Source organism: Leuciscus leuciscus (assembly GCF_965113295.1).
Source record: "Leuciscus leuciscus genome assembly, chromosome: 3".
In the NCBI taxonomy this organism is placed as follows: Eukaryota; Metazoa; Chordata; class Actinopteri; order Cypriniformes; family Leuciscidae; genus Leuciscus; species Leuciscus leuciscus.
In genome coordinates, this window is record NC_138727.1 from 48,263,888 (window position 1) to 48,281,703 (window position 17,816).

The following is a 17,816-nucleotide window of genomic DNA, read 5'->3' on the forward strand; positions in this document are numbered from 1 at the left end:
CGCTGTCGGCTACGGTAGAAACATGACGTCACAGTATGTCGACCTTCATAGAAGGGGGTGGCCGCGGTTATGTAGATATACATGACTCATTCTAAGGTAATAAAAACATAACGGTTCATTAAGTGAGGTCTATACACCACTGAAAACATAGTTATGGATCTTATATTGCATTTCTGTCAATAGATCCTCAGAAATATCACACATTGCACCTTTAAAGGCGCAATTGGACGAAGTCGAACTGGAAGCCATGTTAATCTTGGAAAAATACGGCCACCGTAGGAGTTAAAACGCCCTCGAAATTGAAAGGAACAGAAACTAATATTCACTGGGTAGTCATATACAATTTCACCGCTAGATGGGGGAAATATCACACAGTGTAGCTTTAAGTACAGAGTAAAAAAAACATTTCTACAGACCTCAACTCCTGGAGGGAAACAGCACATGCAACAGCACCCTCTGCAGGTCAAAAGTCATTAAAAAGACATTTATCTTGACTAGAGCATCTCGATATAGAAAAACAATTAAAAAGTTGTGCAGGAGAATGCAAAACGTGATCTGTGTAAACCGGCCCTAAGAAGGCAGCTCCCTATAGGAGTAGATAGTAAGGCAGCTCCCTATAGGAGTAGATAGTAAGGCAGCTCCCTATGGAGCTGTGAGCTGTCTGTTAATTAACTGCATCTTTAATGGACAGCTCTGTCGCTTAGTTACGTGCATCCTGTCACTGCCCTTTCAACCATCTAATCACACTTAAAATCCTCCACATTCCATCTAATTTAATTTCCTACCGTTTCGGGGAGAAATGTAGTGAAATGTACGGATAATAGGCGAACTGGGACGTAGCAATTAGACATACAAAGAGGATACACTCCTAATATTTACCTCCGAATGGGAGAAACTCCTTCGCATATTATGCCGCGGAATTCCTCCCGCCTTGTAAGTAAAAGAGCCAATCGCTGATTAGTAATGTCATTGCGTCACTACAGCTCCCATTAAAAGCTCCGGTTCCCATAGAAACCTGACTTGTACATGCACATTGACTGGTCTAGCCTGAAAAATAAGTATTTTTAATGTTATTTTAGCATTAAAAACAACATTTATGGGACAGTTAATATCAGATTTTGTTGCTGATTTGAAATATGTTATTTAATTGAGTCCAGCTATCAGATTTAAAGGGGAACTGAAACGAAATAGGAAGTAAAGGTGATATAACAGATGTGTTATCATTGTTATTTGTGGTAGGACACTTAAAACTGCTGAAGTAGTTATGGGGGGGAACAGTGATGTTAGTTTGTTGTTTTGTTACTAGGGTGCATCTTGAGCTTCAACGGTCCGTGACGTCACTGGCATGATAGACTACCTTGACAGCTCCAGCAAAATCCAGGGGTTCAGCCATAGGCAGTAAAAGAAATGGACACAGCGACCCCATAGACTTCAACGGAGAAAAGTGAAGTCAATTAGAAGCACTCATTTCCTGATGGCTGAGCGTACTGCGCAGACTCAAACTGAGCTTGACGATGAAGATGTGACGTGAGCAACCCATCTGTCTTCTAGTAGCTGTGCCAAGAGAAATCTGAATCATTCCCTTCCGAAACTTGCAGAGACGGAGAGCGTGAGTAGGATGAGTGTCCATGAGCTAGGAGCAGGAGCAACTTTATGACTCTCTATGGGCTTCTCCCTTGACTTTATGCCTCCACGTCCCCCCGATTGCACGCAAGCTTCTCCTCCTGTCTATACGGTAATTACTCTACTGTGCAACCGAGAGTCGCGTGGTTATGACGCAATCGTTAGCCTATTTTTACAAAAACTGCTTCTACGGGGCTATAACGTAAGATACAAGGTAATGGAGCCTTTTATACATTGTCGTGTTTCTTTAGAAATAAATAATGGACAAATGGAGTCTTTAAACGCCTCAGATGTAAAGTTATTCGCTGTCAAAGTGACGCCAAAATGAATGGGAGTCAATGGAATGCTAACAGCAGGTGATGGTCTACTAATCAATGGCGGCGCCCGGGGAAGGTACGCTTTCCGGGTGATGGATAGCCCCCTTGGGTTCAGCGAAAAAATCGGCAGCTGGCAGCAGGAAGTAGCTGCCGTTGACAGCCGGAAGCCCTACCAAATTAGGAGGGACCTGCCAATTCGTGGCAGCCAATCAGTATCATCCAACGTAGCAGCAACCAACCACATGTCAATGGTGGCACCGGCGATACCTAGTAAACCACACTAGAAACATAGGGTGCTTGTCAATTCTTATTTGTGCATCCTCGTTTCCTTTCCTCGCGTCTCAGCTCCACCCCCTGTAGGATGCGAGGGAAGGACGCAAGGAAAGAAAATGAGGACAGAGGAATCGAATGAAAGCTTTTTTATACATTGGAATACTTGATCACTCGAGCGTCACTTCATGGTGTCATCAGCTGCACTCAAAGGATCTGACCTTATGTTGTATTAGTTTGGTTATTTAAGAAATTCATAATAAATAATAATAAAGCAATATACCCTGTTGAAATATGTGAGATGTGTGGTTTATATAAACTGCAAAGGTAAAGTATAAATTAAAATCACTGTGACCGATGTGAAGGGGGAGGAGAATTTATACGTGCGTCACGTTTAGTCAATAAAGCTCTTCCGCATAGGATACACCTGTGCATCCTCGCTCATGACTCCTCAGGAAGCCTCCTCGATCCTCGACTCCTCGCGGTGCAATTAGAGAATTGAGATGTCCTTCAAGATGGCTGAGCTCAATCGGTTTCCGGGTCATAGGATGGAGGAGCGAGGAGACGAGGGTGGATATTGAGAAGCACCAATAGTAAATCATGTTAAACCATGCTAGAACATTTTAAAACTTTTTCTAACTTTCTGGCTAGGCTTTTTCAAGCCAACTTAAAGTTTGTCTAAGAACTTTACCTTGTCGATCATTCTGATTTCAGAACAACAAATACAAGCCTGTTTCAAAAGTTACAGCTGCTTTATTAAACAAAGACAAGAACTGCAAATATAAAACTGAACTTAAATGATTTTAAATAAAGGTCATTGATGAGAAAATGTAATGTTCTTTTTTTTTTTTTTTTGACAGGACTTTCATTATTTAAGTTTAAAGAAAGTATCGTATCCCCTTTTCCACCAAGGCAGAGCTGGTGCTGGTTCGGAGCCAGAGCCTAGTTTCAAATCGGTTCTTTGTTTTTCCACCGCCAAAGCACCAGCTCCGAACCAGTAAAACTGGTTCTTAAGTAGCACCAAATCATTGCAGGGTCTAGAACGGAGCCAAGAAAGAACCGCTTGCGTCAGAGGCTGGGGGCGGGGTTACCGTGGCCAACAAGACTGAAGAGAAACTTGTGACCGCCATTTTTAAATAGCAGCTAGTCGAGCTAATAGCAGCTCGATTATAATATCCGTCTATGTAAGTTACGGCGAGCTGCACGAACACGTTGGATTCGCCGTGTTTGGATGCCGATTTATTTTCGCAAACCCATGAGCATCCATAGTAACGCAACGTCTAAGTTATTATTGTTGATGCCTTGGTCGAGATGCATCGGAGCAGCGTGGACCGATCAGAGCTGCGGGAGTGTTTGGAGATCATACGACTCCTTGTGCTTTTTGATCGCTTTCGCAGTGATTTGATTTCATGTGCTGATCGTTCTGCGAGAAGCCGATGCATCTCGAACAAGTCTGGTGTGTTTGTGTTTGGCGCTGCCGCATAGCGTTGCTGGGCAACATGATACGTATGCAGTGACGTAAGATATAGCTCTGTTGTGGCTCTCTGGCAGGTGGAAACGCAAACCGGTTCTTAGTAAGCTCGTCAGTCGAACCAACTCCGAACTGGCAATAGCTCTGGCTCTGAACCAGCACCCGGTTCTTGTTGGTGGAAAAGGGGTATCAGAGGGCTCTGGTTCATAGCTCTGGGCTGCGTTCCAGTCCACTTTTAGACACGCACTTGCGAACTTCCCTAAGCACTTCCCCTTGGGGGAATCCCTGCCGCCATTTTGAAGTGCGTTCCACTTCGTGAAGTGGACGAGGGAAGTTTATATGGACAGACCCTCGTTCCCTCGATTTTGACCGAGGGAGCGAGTCTACTTCAAATGTACACTTCAGGCACCTATATGTCCCACAATGCAGTACGATTGTGACGTCACCACATATATCATCTAATCACCACCACAACAGACAACTCTATGATATATTAATAATATATATGTTTAATTTAAAACAACCCAAACACACCTATAAACATTTGGATGCTGCATTAAACAAATTCTTAAAGGGAAAAAAAATGTAAATAATAAATCAACTCCACAGCTGATTCCAAGTGATCAAGGGCTTATGAAGTTCCAATTCAGCCCATTGCAGTTTCCGCCAGTAGTGAGCACTCGCAATGACGTACATCCGAGTGAACGAGACGGAGGGAAGTTAGCGAGTGAAGGGCATGACAATTTTGGACTGGAACGCAGCCCCGGTTGCCATGGCAGTACGAGCGGAAACCAGGGACAACGCGGATATGACGCCATTGACGGCGACAAAACGGAAATAAAGAAACGGGACGTTTCTCGAATTAAATTACAAATTTCTCCTGGTATGAAAGTTGTTGGAAACAGTCAGGATAATGTAAGTACACAACTAAAAAAAATATATAACATAGATATAGTGATTTTTGCTATTTTTAAAGCAAAAAAGTTACATATTGTGGCTTTAATGTTTTGTTTTGTTTTTTATAATGTCTATGATCTCATTTTTTAATCAAATCAAATAATTACGTATAGAAGTATTTTATTTAAATAAGTACTACACTTTTATTTAAAATTGTAAATACTTATTTGCCTGGCTAAAAGCATAGGCTAAAAGCGGCATCCACCTCCGATTTCCGGTTGTTAGCGGCAGCTGACGTCCGGTTTTATTGGCAGCTACTTCCTGCTGCCAGCTGCCGATTTTTCGCTGAATCCCCCGTTTATATACTGTCTATGTAATGGAACCCCCTCTGCGCTCATGCATAAACTGATTCATTTATTGTCCAATCCTATCCTGCTCATGGAGAGCCACTATCCAGCAGAGTTTTGATCCATTCTTCCAGCAGATTAAGAGACAACAAATTTATTTTGTACACTTTTTATCATCTCTATACCAAAAAAAAAAAGAAAAAAAGTTTAACCTTTTTTATATATCATCAGCATAAAATATAATAATATTTTATATACAGTATTATTGCGTGTGACCTTTGATTTGTTCTGTGATGTCACTAAAATGTTGCTGCATGAATATAACGCTAGTTCTGATAAACAAGGCTCATAACTAGTAAGCAATGATAAGATTGTGTTGGCAGTAGCAACATGGAATAAAGGATATCGATTTTTTTGTTATAATCTCATCTGAGCTAGAGCAGGGTGTGAATTAGTCATTGTTGTCACGTATCTTTACAGCCTGTTCAATTGCAGGCCAAAGTCCAGCAAAAAGGTCTTTAGATTTATGGCAATGGATGAGTGCTTATTATTAAGGGTGATGTAACTGTTACAGTCATTGTTACAAAATAAACTCTAACTTGGATGATCACTTCCCCAACATGATCTTGTATCATTAAATTGTTGTTATGAGCAGTTTCATTATCCTTCCTATTACTCCACTTCACTTATAAATAACTTAATAATTCAAGTTAAAATGATTCCATTATGTGACAGAAAAAGAGTGTGAGGTGATACAAGAAGTCTAGTAAAGGTCAATAGCAAAGTCTTATCGGTTTAAAATCTCAGACATCCTCAAATAAACTTGTAACATAAAACTATTTCCATACAATCCCTCCCACATTTCTCCTCATTATTGGCCTTTATGAAGCACCTTTGATACTTGCTTACACCAGAGGCCATAACTGTTTATGGCATACAATAAAGAAGAGCTCAGAGAGAGAAATTACACAAGGAATATTCATTCTCTTCCCTGCCAGCCTTCATAATACAGGCGGCACTGACAGTGAATTATGGAAAAGATGGATTTATTCTCGGTTTTATTTATTTTATCTTGTCTTCATGTCCACAGTGTTAGGAGTGCTATTGGTAAGTCAAATTTATTCATGACCAGCTGAAGTATAAAATTTTAATTCAAACATTTGTATGTGAGGCCTAACTTACTTTTATAAGATATATCTAGTTATATATATTTAGTTTTAGCTGTTGTCTACTGTTAAAAAGCATGTGTTTTACAGGACAAAGGTCTTCTAATTGAGTAAAATGCAGGATTTAATAGGAAACCGCTTTATTCAATAATATAAGTGAAATGATTTAAGATTAAATGACACAAGTTTGAACATTGGAGTAATATTAGTTATCCAATCCGAGATTAGAGTGACAACTGTCTACTATATGTCACCAGAATATCAGTAAAAATAATGGAAATGAAAATGAATCATAAAACTACATGTATGCCCATGTTTAAATTGTTTAAATTGTTATACATATTGTTTAACATATTGTGTGATTTAGTGTATTTTGTGCTGCCATATTCAGGCTTTAAGCTGTTCGTTAAGTCCTCAAACCAATAACTTGTTTCGGTTTAAGGTACTTTACCTATAAACTGTGCAGCTGGATCCAATGAAAAAGTAGGGAATATCCAGGAGGGATATGAAGGTGAGAAATGTCAACAATATAAGATGCTTCTTTTCACATTTGTAAATGATATGATTTTTATTGAAACATAAAATAATTGATATTTGATCAAAAACATTTAAAATGCCTTTGCTTGTGAATATTAAGAGTAGTAATGCAAGAACAATACTGGAATTAACTAGCATTAATGTTTAGATGGTGTCAGAATGTGTATTTGATCTGGTTTACAGGAGATGTAGAGATTATCACTAATATCGGACCTGATGATCGTCTGGTGCTGGAGTCACATATCTTTCCCATTGGTGTAACATTTCTGGAGCTGGTTTACTCTAATGGAGACTCAACCGCTACTGTACGAACCATCAAACCTCTGGACGCTGATGTACTACAGGAGGTTTGTTCCTCACTGATCAACATATATAGTATATATAATATATATTTAGAGAGAGAGAGAGAGAGAGAGAGAGAGAGAGTATATATAGAAGTAATTATCTCATTCCATTTTCTCAATTTTTATATCTTCAATGGAATTTAATCATTAACTACAAACCAACATTATCCACTGACTGACAGTCGACAGTTGCCCGTTCTGGCATAGTTGGTAGTATTACTTTTTAATTTTTTAATCTCATAAAGAAATGAAGTGCCACATGTCTCTTTGTGTTTTATTTCTTCTAGACAGGAGGGATTTTGTATTATTCACTCACTTGCCAAAACCCACCAGTAAGTTTAAACAAAAACATTATCAAATTATTTAATAAGACAAAGTATTCATCACATAAACCTTCACTATAAAGTCTTCATTCTCCATTTCAGCTGAAAAACATCAGGACGTTAGAAGTTCAGGATATCAATGACAATCCTCCGATCTTCCAGAGTAAAACATACAGTGTCACAGTGTCAGAGGTGTGTGTAATGTCACATCTTTATACAGCAGAAGTGTGTTTGGTCACTCAGAGACTCACATCTCTTTGTAAACTGTGTCTTTTGCTCCAGACGACAGCTGTGGGTTCAGATGTGCTCAGGGTGAAGGCTGAAGATGCAGATGTTTCTCCAGAAAACACCAATATTATATATTCTATACTGGTAAGTCATGAATGATTCTCATATATTTTATTTAATATTAACACAGCAGGTTTACACAAAACTACATGTATCAGTCACTAGATGAAATTTAATTGTAAGTTAAATTTACAATAGGTTTGTCAATCAATTAAACATTTAATCATGCCCAATTTCATGTTACTGTTTTGATACTTGCAGATTCTTTTAAAGGAAAGGAAACTAAATAATATATTATTAATCTGTAAGTGTTTCATTTTAATTAATCACTTCATCTTCATTAACAGCCTCCAGCACCAGATGAATTTGAAGCGAGAGGTGACGGAAACATCAGGTTGAAACAACGTCTGAACTACAACAATGCTCAGCAGTACATCTTCACTGTGCAAGCTAAAGTAAAGACAAACTCTCTGACATCCTAACCTCCACATCACTTTGATCACTAAACTTCAAACTTGCTTTAGCAGTCTATTCTCTTTAAAGGAATACTTCACACAAAAATGAAATCTTGAGCAACACAAAAGGAGATGTTTAGCAGAATGTCTGCTTTTTTCCATACAATGAAAGTGGATGGGGACCCGGAACAAATTACAAATTTTGATTTATAATTTGAAGGTAGATAGTAATAAAACACTATGTTTTTTTGCAGGATATAGGAGATCTCAGTGACACCACAACAGTTACAATAACAGTTGAAGATTTTGACAATCTAAACCCTTATTTTGATCACAGTCTCTACAAGGCATCCATTGAGGAAAATCAGGTAAATAACATCATGATCAATATTTAAACGCATGTCTGATCAAACAAATGAAACCCTCCATGTCTTTTCTGTCCATGCACAGGTAGGACAGTTTTCAGACGTCACTCCTGAGGCCATAAAAGCTCAAGATGGCGACACGGGCATCAACGAGCCTGTACTTTACAGCATAACAGCAGGTGCTGTTAACAGAAGATTTACAACACACTTACATGACATGTGTCCTAATCTAAATAACCTCCTCCACTTGTTTCAAATTAAAGTTTCTCTGTAGATGTGTGAGAGCTAGAGGTGAAACACTGATTTAAAATCTAGAAAATTCCACCAAACAATAGTCAAGCACAGTAATTGTGATAAAACAAGCACTTTACACTGCTAATAACACACTTCTATTTAATTAAAGAAATACAGTCATATTCTATATTACGTTTCTGATAATAACACAGCATATATCCACATTTCTGTTCCAGTCTTTCCAAATGAATATCAAAGTAACTTTAACATCGATCAAAACAGTGGAGTCATTTCTGTGACAACGGCACTAGACAGAGAGGAAGTCGACCAGATAACTGTTTACATACAGGTATCAGACGTTTCTGAAGACATTCATGAATCTGAAGAGGTTTCAGGATTGTGTTTGTTTATATTTTCTATTCATGATTTCCTTATAAACAGGCAACTCAGCAGGATGATGCCAGTAAAACGGCTAACGCTGTGGTGTCCGTCACCATTGAGGATGTGGATGACAACCCTCCAAAATTTGACCAGGATGAGTACACCGTATCTATTCTGGAAAATTCACCACAGGAACAGTTTGTGCTTCAGACTAGAGTCACTGATCCAGACCTGGTACTGTTCCTGAAAACATCACTGTCTGTTTGTAAAGTAATATAATTATTGTGAGATTCAAAAAAATGCATGAGAAAAGAACTTACTAAGTGACTTCTTTTCTAGGGAGGATTTGAAGGAACATTCCGGATTATTCCAGAATCCGTACCTTTTTCCATTAGGCCTGATGGAACAATTCTGGTGAAAAGTTCTGCGGACCTAGACAGAGAAACCACAACCAGCTTCAGTTTTCAAGTAACAATAAGTCTCATATTATCATTATCACTATGATTTTTCAGAAATTAAGAATTATAATCACACTGTGTTTTCATACACAACTGTGTAATAAGCAATATGCCAATTTTCTCTCCAAAATCTAAAGGTTGAAGCACAAGAAAAGCCTCCTTCCACCAACAAAGCAACAGCCGACGTCACCATCGTCCTGCTAGATGAGAATGATAATAGTCCACAGTTTACAACTTCCAAGTATCAGGGCAAAGTTTTCGGCAATCAGACTACTGGAATGCAGGTTGTCAAGGTGACAATTCAATGTTTTGTTGAGTCATTTAATAGTTTTCCAGCACAATCAATATTTTAGTACATTTCTGGAGATTATGGAACCATTATGTCATTATAAGATGACTACTATACCATAGACATTGGAATAAAGTTATTCATTAAACATACTGTACATACATTTTCATCTAAGGTTGAAGCAACAGACCTGGATGAAGGCCCAAATGGTGAAATCAGCTACTCCATTGAGTTTGGAAATGAGGATGGTTTTTTCGGCATTAGTGAGAATGATGGGGTGATTACGCTAGTTAAAACAATCCCACTCGTGGACAACAGAATCCTTCAGTTTTCACTCTATGTAACTGCAAAAGATGGTAAGTTATCATTTTATGGAGGTATACCTGGCTGTGGATACTTTCCTGTTGGCTTAAAAACCACTGCACTGCCTTTTCATACATTTAGGGGGCGCTATAAGCAGATCGACTTCTGCAATGGTGGATGTCAAGGCACCTGGAGATTCTCATCCTCAGTTCCTTCAGAAGACCTACCAGGGGAAAGTGGAGGAGGATCAGTCAGAGGCAGACATAGTCAAGGTCCTTACAGCACAAAACACTTCTATCCTGAGGGACTGTCCCTTTAACTGATATACAAACATTTGATGACAACAATCTGGTCTAAATGACAACCAGCTAACTAACAGATCTTTATTTAAAGAAATAAAAACAGAAAGAGATATATTTACCAATCTTGGTATACTTTTGTATTGGCTCAGTCTGAGGACACATGCAAAACTGGCAGATCCTGGCTACTTGGTGGTGCTATAACTGGGAAAAACATGAAATTGGCTATAACTATGGAAGCATTGGTCTAATCTACTTGAAAGTTTGTAAAGTGTTTAAATAGTCTCCCACAAGGGTCTATGAGGACAGTCTCGTATCTCAAAAAACATGAAAAATGCTGTCATTATTACTCACCTTCATGTTGTATCAAACCCATATTCGTTTTCTGTGGAATACAAAAGGAGAAATGTACAAGTGTTCAAGCTTTTTGTCTTGCATACAACTGTCAATCTTTAAAAAGCACACCAAAAACACCATAAAAGGACCATCAAAGACTTGTTCACTATATTTCCAAGTCTTCTGAAGTTATCTGACAGCTTTGTGTAAGGAACAGACTAAAATAATGATTATGTACTAAAATTCAGAAGACTTGTAATTTAGCATGCATCCCTTTAAATGTTTATCATTTTTGAGTTCTCACATACAAGTAGCAAAGACAGTGGAAATCTGGTAAACAGTCTAATCATGAACCAATGTGTACTCTCCCATTCACAGGTGGACTTTTTGTCCATTGATCCTATTGTTCCTGTCACCTTAGCAGTTGAGACTGAAGCTGACAAGTTCTCCATAAACCAGGCTACAGGTGTTCTCTCGACCAAAGTCAAACTAGACTTTGAGGAGAAGAGCAGCTACACTGTGCAGCTGTCGATAACGGATGGAACTAACCGAGACGAGGCATCAGTCCTGGTTGAGGTGCTGGACATCAATGACAACAGTCCAGTGTTTGAAAATCACCCTGCTAATGTCTCAGTACCAGAGGATCACAAGTTGGGAGATAATGTAACATCGGTAACAGCCACGGATGCGGATGCAGGGTTTAATGGAGAAGTGCGGTACACTCTCCTGGGAGGTGCTGGGAGGTTTAATGTTGACCAAGAAACAGGAGTGATAACTCTAGCTGCTCCCCTTGACAGGGAGACCCAAGATACGTACCACTTAGTGATCACTGCCCAAGATCAGGGTCGCCCATCACGTTCCACCACCACCAATCTGGACATCTCCGTTACTGACATTAATGACAATGCTCCCATATTTTCTAAACAACCGTATGAGACCACAGTGTCTGAGCATGCTGAAGTAGGAGCAACTGTGGTAAATGTCATGGCAACAGACAAAGACGATGGTCCAAATGCTGTCGTGACCTATCACATTGTCAAACAGGAGCCTTCTTCAACACCACCCGTTTTTAGCATTGATGCAGAGTCTGGTAACATAATCCTTTCTGAAAAGCTGGATTATGGCAAAGCTAAGCGCTACACTCTAGAGGTGGAGGGACAAGATGGAGGAACCCCTATTCTCACTGGCAATGCTACTGTAACAGTGTGGGTGGAGGATGTTAACGATAAAGCTCCTGTGTTCAGTAAGGACCAGTACGATGTGTCCGTCTATGAAAACCTTGCAGGTGGAACTGCTTTGGTATCTTTGGAGGTTACAGATGAGGATGAGGTGAGAGAAGAAAATCAGACTACACAATACCTAAATAACCTTCAAATTAACAAGCATTCCAAATCTGTTTTGATGTACTTACCTTTTCTGGTTTTCTATCCGATTAGGGTGGGTTCTCTAAAGGTCACTTTATCATGGATAACAGTACCTTCGTTATCAACAGTCAAGGAGTAATATCACTCCGGAGCGACGCCACCTTGGATAGAGAAACTATAGACAAATACAGTATAGAGGTACAAAGCAATCACATTCATTTCTTAAATCCAACTATTTAGAAAATGTTCAGGATGACTACTCATTCTGAATGGGATGCTTGCATTGTCTTTCTCAGGTAGTAGCTGTAGACCAGCCTGTCGATGGGTTAAGCTCCACAGCTCAGGTCATCATCACTGTTCTGGACGTCAATGACAACAACCCACAATTCCTTCCTCTCCCAGAGCCTATTGAGATTCAGGAAGGTGCGTACACAGCTTCATCACCCGGAGAGGTGTGCAAAATCTCAGCCACAGACGCTGATATTGGAGACAACGGTCGTGTCACAATCACTACTTCCTCTTACATCAAATTCTTCAGCTTCAGAGATGTGAGGACATAAACCTATTGACATGACAATGTATTGTCAGATGTTCAGATCTTCATTCATTTTCAAAAAATCTATTCCTTTATTTCATTCCTTCAGGATGGGACTCTCCTAGCTATAGAGGAGCTGGATCGAGAGACACAGGATGTGTATGATGTGGTCATTGTTGCTATGGATCATGGGATGCCACAGGGAAATGTAATATCCTTTTCTTTGTATGATTTGTGATGTCAATGTGTACTTTAATACAGTTTTGTGATTGTACTGATTGCATTGCCATAGTTCCCAGAGTGCAGGTATATATCTAGCAATATAGCTAGCATTCTAAAGAACATAGAACAGGGGTAGCCCACCCTGTCCCTCGAGGGCTACCTTCCTACAGACTCTAGTTCCAACCCTGCTCCAAAACATTTAAGTGTTGTTTTCAAGTTATTATGAACATCCTAATAAGATGGTTCAGGTGTGTTTGATTAGGGTTAGCGCTAAACTCTGCATGATGGTAGCCCTTGGATTAGACAAACATTCAAGTTCGCTCTACAGCAGGGGTAGCCAACCTTGCTCCTGGAGAGCTAACTTTCATGAGAGTTGAGCTCCAACCCTAAACAAACTGTCCTTAACCAGCTATCCTGGGAGTTTAGGATTATTGAAAAACTAAAGGCAGGTGTGTTAGAGCAGAGTTGGAACTGAACTCTGCTGAAAGGTTGCTCTCCAGGATCAGGGTTGGCTACCCTTGCTCTAAAGCAGGGGTGTCTAAAACTGCCCATGGAGAGCTAATGTTCTGCAATGTTTAGCTTCAACCTGCCCCAACACACTTGATTTGATTTTTCTAGTAATCCTGAATCCCTTGATCAGGTATTCAACCCTAATCAATCACACGTATAATCCTGGAGCCAAACTCTGCCTGATGGTAGCCCTTGGATTAGACAAACATTCGAGTTTGCTCTAAAATAGGGGTAGCCAACCCTGCTCCTGGAAAGCTAATTTCCACAAGAGTTGAGCTCCAACCCTAAACAAACTCGCCTGAACCAGCTATCCAGGGTGTTCAGGATTACTTAAAAACTACAGGCAGGTGTGTTAGAGCAGCGTTGGAACTGAACTGTGCTGAAAGGTTGCAAGGTTGCTCTCCAGGATCAGGGTTGGCTACCCTTGCTCTAGAGCAGGGGTGTCTAAAACTGCTCATGAAGAGCTAATGTTCTGCAATGTTTTGCTTCAACCTGCCCCAACACACTTTATTTGATGTTTCTATTAATCCTGAATACCTTGATCAGGTATTCAGGATTATAGATGTGATTGATTAGGTTTGGAGCTAAACTCTGCATGATGGTAGCCCTTGGATTAGACAAACATTCGTGTTTGCTTTTAAAACAGGGGTAGCCAACCTTGCTCCTGGAAAGAGTGGAGTGGAGCTCTAAGAGTGGAGCTCCAACCCTAAACAAACTCTCCTGAACCAGCTATCCAGGGTATTCAGGATTACTTAAAAACTACAGGCAGGTGTGTTGGAGCAGGGTTGGAGGGGCTAAACTCTGCATGATGGTAGCCCAGCATAAGCAGAATTGGTCAGAAATCAGAAAAGGTTATATTCATTCTAGATTCTAGATGTATATTTAGATTTATCCCTAAATTACATATATAGCAAACCCCAGGTAGTTGTTTTTAATGTCACACAGATTATCTACTACTATCTAAGTAGGCTACTCTTAACAAAGATGTTGCACTGAGGATCCAACTGTTAATATTCAAAACTATAGATATACGATACTACAATCCTTAAGTTAGATACTACACATTGCAAATATGAACTTTTGGTCTGTAATACAAAGGGTTGCTTGGGTTCATTTTCTGCAGAACATCACCACAGTGAGGGTCAGTATCACAGATGTCAATGACAACGCTCCAGTTTTCAGCTCCGACACCTACAGCAAAAGCATTCTGGTTAAAGACGCCAAAGTTGGAGATGTGCTGCTGACGCTCTCGGCCACAGATAAAGATGCTGGAAACAACTCGCTAATTAGCTACAGGTAAGCTTAAGCTAACTAAACTTCCATTTCATTAGGATCAATAACATGAAGGCTAAACAATGAACACACTTACCTACATCACTCCTTTAAGACAGATGCATGAATGTTGTTTTTCTGTAGTTTCTCTGAAGACTCCTCAATGGTTGCATTGGATGCTGAAACAGGAGTCATCACTTTGACCTCTGACCTTAGCGAGGTCACAGAAGACACGCTGCTAACACTCACTGCTATAGCGACAGATCATGGAACACCACCAGAATCTGATGAAGGTTTGGGCTTAATTTGCATAATTCCTTTAGTGAATCTGGTGTTAAAACAATGCAAATAATGTAAGCAATTCTTATTGGGAGCGGTTAATTCCCCCTTCAGTATTCAAATCTTATCTGATAACCAAGTCAAGATTAACATCTTTCTTCTCTCTATAGCCGAAGTCTTGATCCACTTCAAAATTGCCTCTCTCACTGAGAGTGTGAGTTTTGAAAGCTCCTCCTACAAATTCACAATAAAAGAGAATGAACCTGAGGCCTCAACAGTGGGCAAGGTCAAGGCATTAACAGGAACTCCAGGGGTTATGGTCAGCTATAACATGAAGTCACATGAGGATATCTTCTCTGTGGATGGTGAGGGAACCATAAAAGCTCTCAGACCGCTGGACAAGGAGGAAGAGGAGTGGTTCATCCTCACAGTAGAAGCCATAGACTCCAGAACTCCTCCAAACACTGCAGAGACAACGGTACTATTCTTGTTATTACATGGGAAGCTAGCTAAAATACATGTTGAGTAGACCTTTAGAAGACAATACAACACAATTGCCACCATAGCACTTATTGATGCAACCGAGAATGCACCAAAAACTTTTGTTGTATTATGAATTGCGTTCTGACACATTTCAGAATGCAATGACTCAAGTTTGTGAAACTAAAAGTATTTGCGTTAACATATTTGCATAGAATGTGTTTCTGACCTAATAAGTCTTGCTGTTCCAGCACTTAAAGTCAAAGTTTCTCTTCTTAAAAGAAAGCTGTCACAGGGCTCATTTATATTTGTATTTGACTTTCTTTCTCTCACAATCTTCAGGTCAACATTCAGGTTGAGAATGTGAATGAGGCTCCTGTGTTTGACAATGAAATATATAAAGCAGAGATTTTCAGTATCTCTCCATACAAATTCCCTATAGTGAAGGTCCAGGTGAGTGTGGCTTGGCATATTCATCAGATATAAATACAATGGATGTAGTCAGATCTATTTTAAATATACTGGTGTTTGCTAAGGTAAGCATCGCCATTGTTATTACTTACAAGTAGAGTTAACACCCTAGCATCATGGCAGTTTCTTCAGGTTTTTTGGTGTCTGAAATAGTAGCTATTGGCATCTAAGCTACTATCCATTTAATTTTCCAAATGGAAATACACAACAAAGCACATAATTGTATATATTACAAGTAATCGACTAGACAAATTGTTCATTGCAATTAATAAAATGTATTGTTTTTGTATTCACATAACTGGTTGACATGTGGTGGTGTGTCCCTCAGGCATCGGACCCTGATGTGGGCGAGAGCTCAGAACTGCAGTATTCCCTGCAGGAGTCCACAACTCTGCTGGATGTAGAGGCAAGCACTGGTCAGGTCTACGTACTGGATGCATCCCGATTTGGAGGCAATCCTTCCACCTTTCAGGTTAAAGCCACTGATAAACATGGACTGTTCACGACTACAAAAGTAGAGGTGAGCAGAAACCGAGAGAAAATAAGAGAATGCTTTTGAAAGACCAATTGCATTTTGATTGAGAATGGAGCAGTAGAACAGAGCATTCATTGCAAAGAATAAAATTCAAAGATCAAAACAAGCTCTTGTGTTTGCCGCCTATAGATCACCGTGAAAGAAAGTGCAAGTAACAATATCGTGGTCATCTCGCTAAACCAGCCCGTGTTCACAGTTGAGAAGAAGATTCCAGAGATTGAAGAGTGAGTAGGAGAATTACCATTTTTCAACCCATTTTCATTGGGACAGAAGGGAAATGTAATCACTATATTGTGATTTAATGTGTTTTGAGAAAAGAGAGTAAGGGGAAATATTTGTACACAAATAGTTCACCCAAGAATGCACCCATTTTGTCATTGTTAGTTCTATTGTTTTGTCTGAAGATGCACACCAGTAATGTTTTTTTTTTTCTAAGGCACATTTATAAAAGATAATATAACAATTTTATAATATAAAATTGAACTAAGGCCAAATCCTGGTTTAATCTAAGCCTGGTCTTTGAAACCAGGCCTAGAAGACTTGGAATGGTGTGCATGTGCACTATTTTATGTTTTTTTGGAGAACCAATCATATTTTAATGAATCATTCTTTTGAGCGAGTTCTTTTCAACTTCTTGTCCCAGTTCCCAAATAAGACTGAATGATTCATTGGTATGTTTTTCCTCAGTTCCATGGGGAAAGCTTTAGGCTGGACTGTGAAAATCCTCAGTGTGAGAGCTGAGAATGGGAATGAGATGCGCACCATTCTTAGAGAATCTACAGACAAGACTTACGTCAGTTTCATCGCCATGGACTCCAGTGGTGCTGTCATCCAAGCCACGGTGGTCAAAGAGTAAGTTGAATTAAAATCAGTTTATAAGGAAATGTGCGATCTGCAATATATTCAGAAAAAAACTCGTTCTTTAAGAAAAACATGAGCTTCAAAGTTCTGCTTTGAAAACCCACTGGCCTGCATGTCTACTAGGTTTCCATTGTAGATAATGAACAAGACGTGATTTTGAGGGATCTGAATTGTGTCGACTCCCACAGGAAACTGCAGAGTAATCACAACGATGTAAAAGAGGAGCTGGAGAAGGTGCTTGGTTCTAATTTGGAAATCAAAGTGGAGGAAAGTTCTGGAATCTCTGAAGATTCTGAAGGTTCCAATGAGGCAGCCGTCATCGCTCTCAGTGTTCTGCTGGCTATAAGCATTGTGGGACTTATCGCTCTGTTGACTGTCTATCTCGTTAGGTAAGTTATTAGAAGGCGTTATTTTTCTTTGGATTTCAAACATGCTGTCTGGCTCACACTGAATAACCATATTCCTGGTGACCTGAAAATCATTCCTATACGAGAAATAACCAACAAAGTCAAAAACGAAACAACCGACCCATTTACTTTAACTCTTTCCCCACCGTTGACAAGATTCCGCTGGCAAGATGCTAT

The 17,816-nt window shown here is 39.6% G+C and overlaps 1 protein-coding gene across 6 annotated transcripts in view; it reads left to right on the plus strand.

Annotated features, from left to right (window-relative positions):
- LOC309495746 (protein dachsous-like) overlaps positions 1-17,816 on the plus strand; it is a 126,943-nt gene that overhangs the window by 107,163 nt on the left and 1,964 nt on the right. For 2 of the 6 annotated variants that reach the window (XM_082165578.1, XM_082165576.1), the window contains exons 12-27: positions 9,358-9,486; positions 9,614-9,769; positions 9,941-10,121; positions 10,210-10,340; positions 11,082-12,032; positions 12,140-12,265; positions 12,364-12,615; positions 12,712-12,810; positions 14,458-14,630; positions 14,751-14,899; positions 15,056-15,363; positions 15,708-15,818; positions 16,165-16,356; positions 16,501-16,595; positions 17,059-17,223; positions 17,421-17,621. In XM_082165578.1, the coding sequence (XP_082021704.1) occupies positions 9,358-9,486; positions 9,614-9,769; positions 9,941-10,121; positions 10,210-10,340; positions 11,082-12,032; positions 12,140-12,265; positions 12,364-12,615; positions 12,712-12,810; positions 14,458-14,630; positions 14,751-14,899; positions 15,056-15,363; positions 15,708-15,818; positions 16,165-16,356; positions 16,501-16,595; positions 17,059-17,223; positions 17,421-17,621 (3,419 nt within the window). Of the gene's footprint in view, positions 1-5,877; positions 6,033-6,533; positions 6,603-6,811; positions 6,976-7,259; positions 7,305-7,397; positions 7,488-7,577; positions 7,668-7,930; positions 8,039-8,292; positions 8,407-8,488; positions 8,583-8,873; positions 8,987-9,078; positions 9,253-9,357; positions 9,487-9,613; positions 9,770-9,940; positions 10,122-10,209; positions 10,341-11,081; positions 12,033-12,139; positions 12,266-12,363; positions 12,616-12,711; positions 12,811-14,457; positions 14,631-14,750; positions 14,900-15,055; positions 15,364-15,707; positions 15,819-16,164; positions 16,357-16,500; positions 16,596-17,058; positions 17,224-17,420; positions 17,622-17,816 lie in introns of those variants that run through there. The other 4 variants (XM_082165581.1, XM_082165580.1, XM_082165579.1 and 1 more) reach the window with 4 other exon arrangements.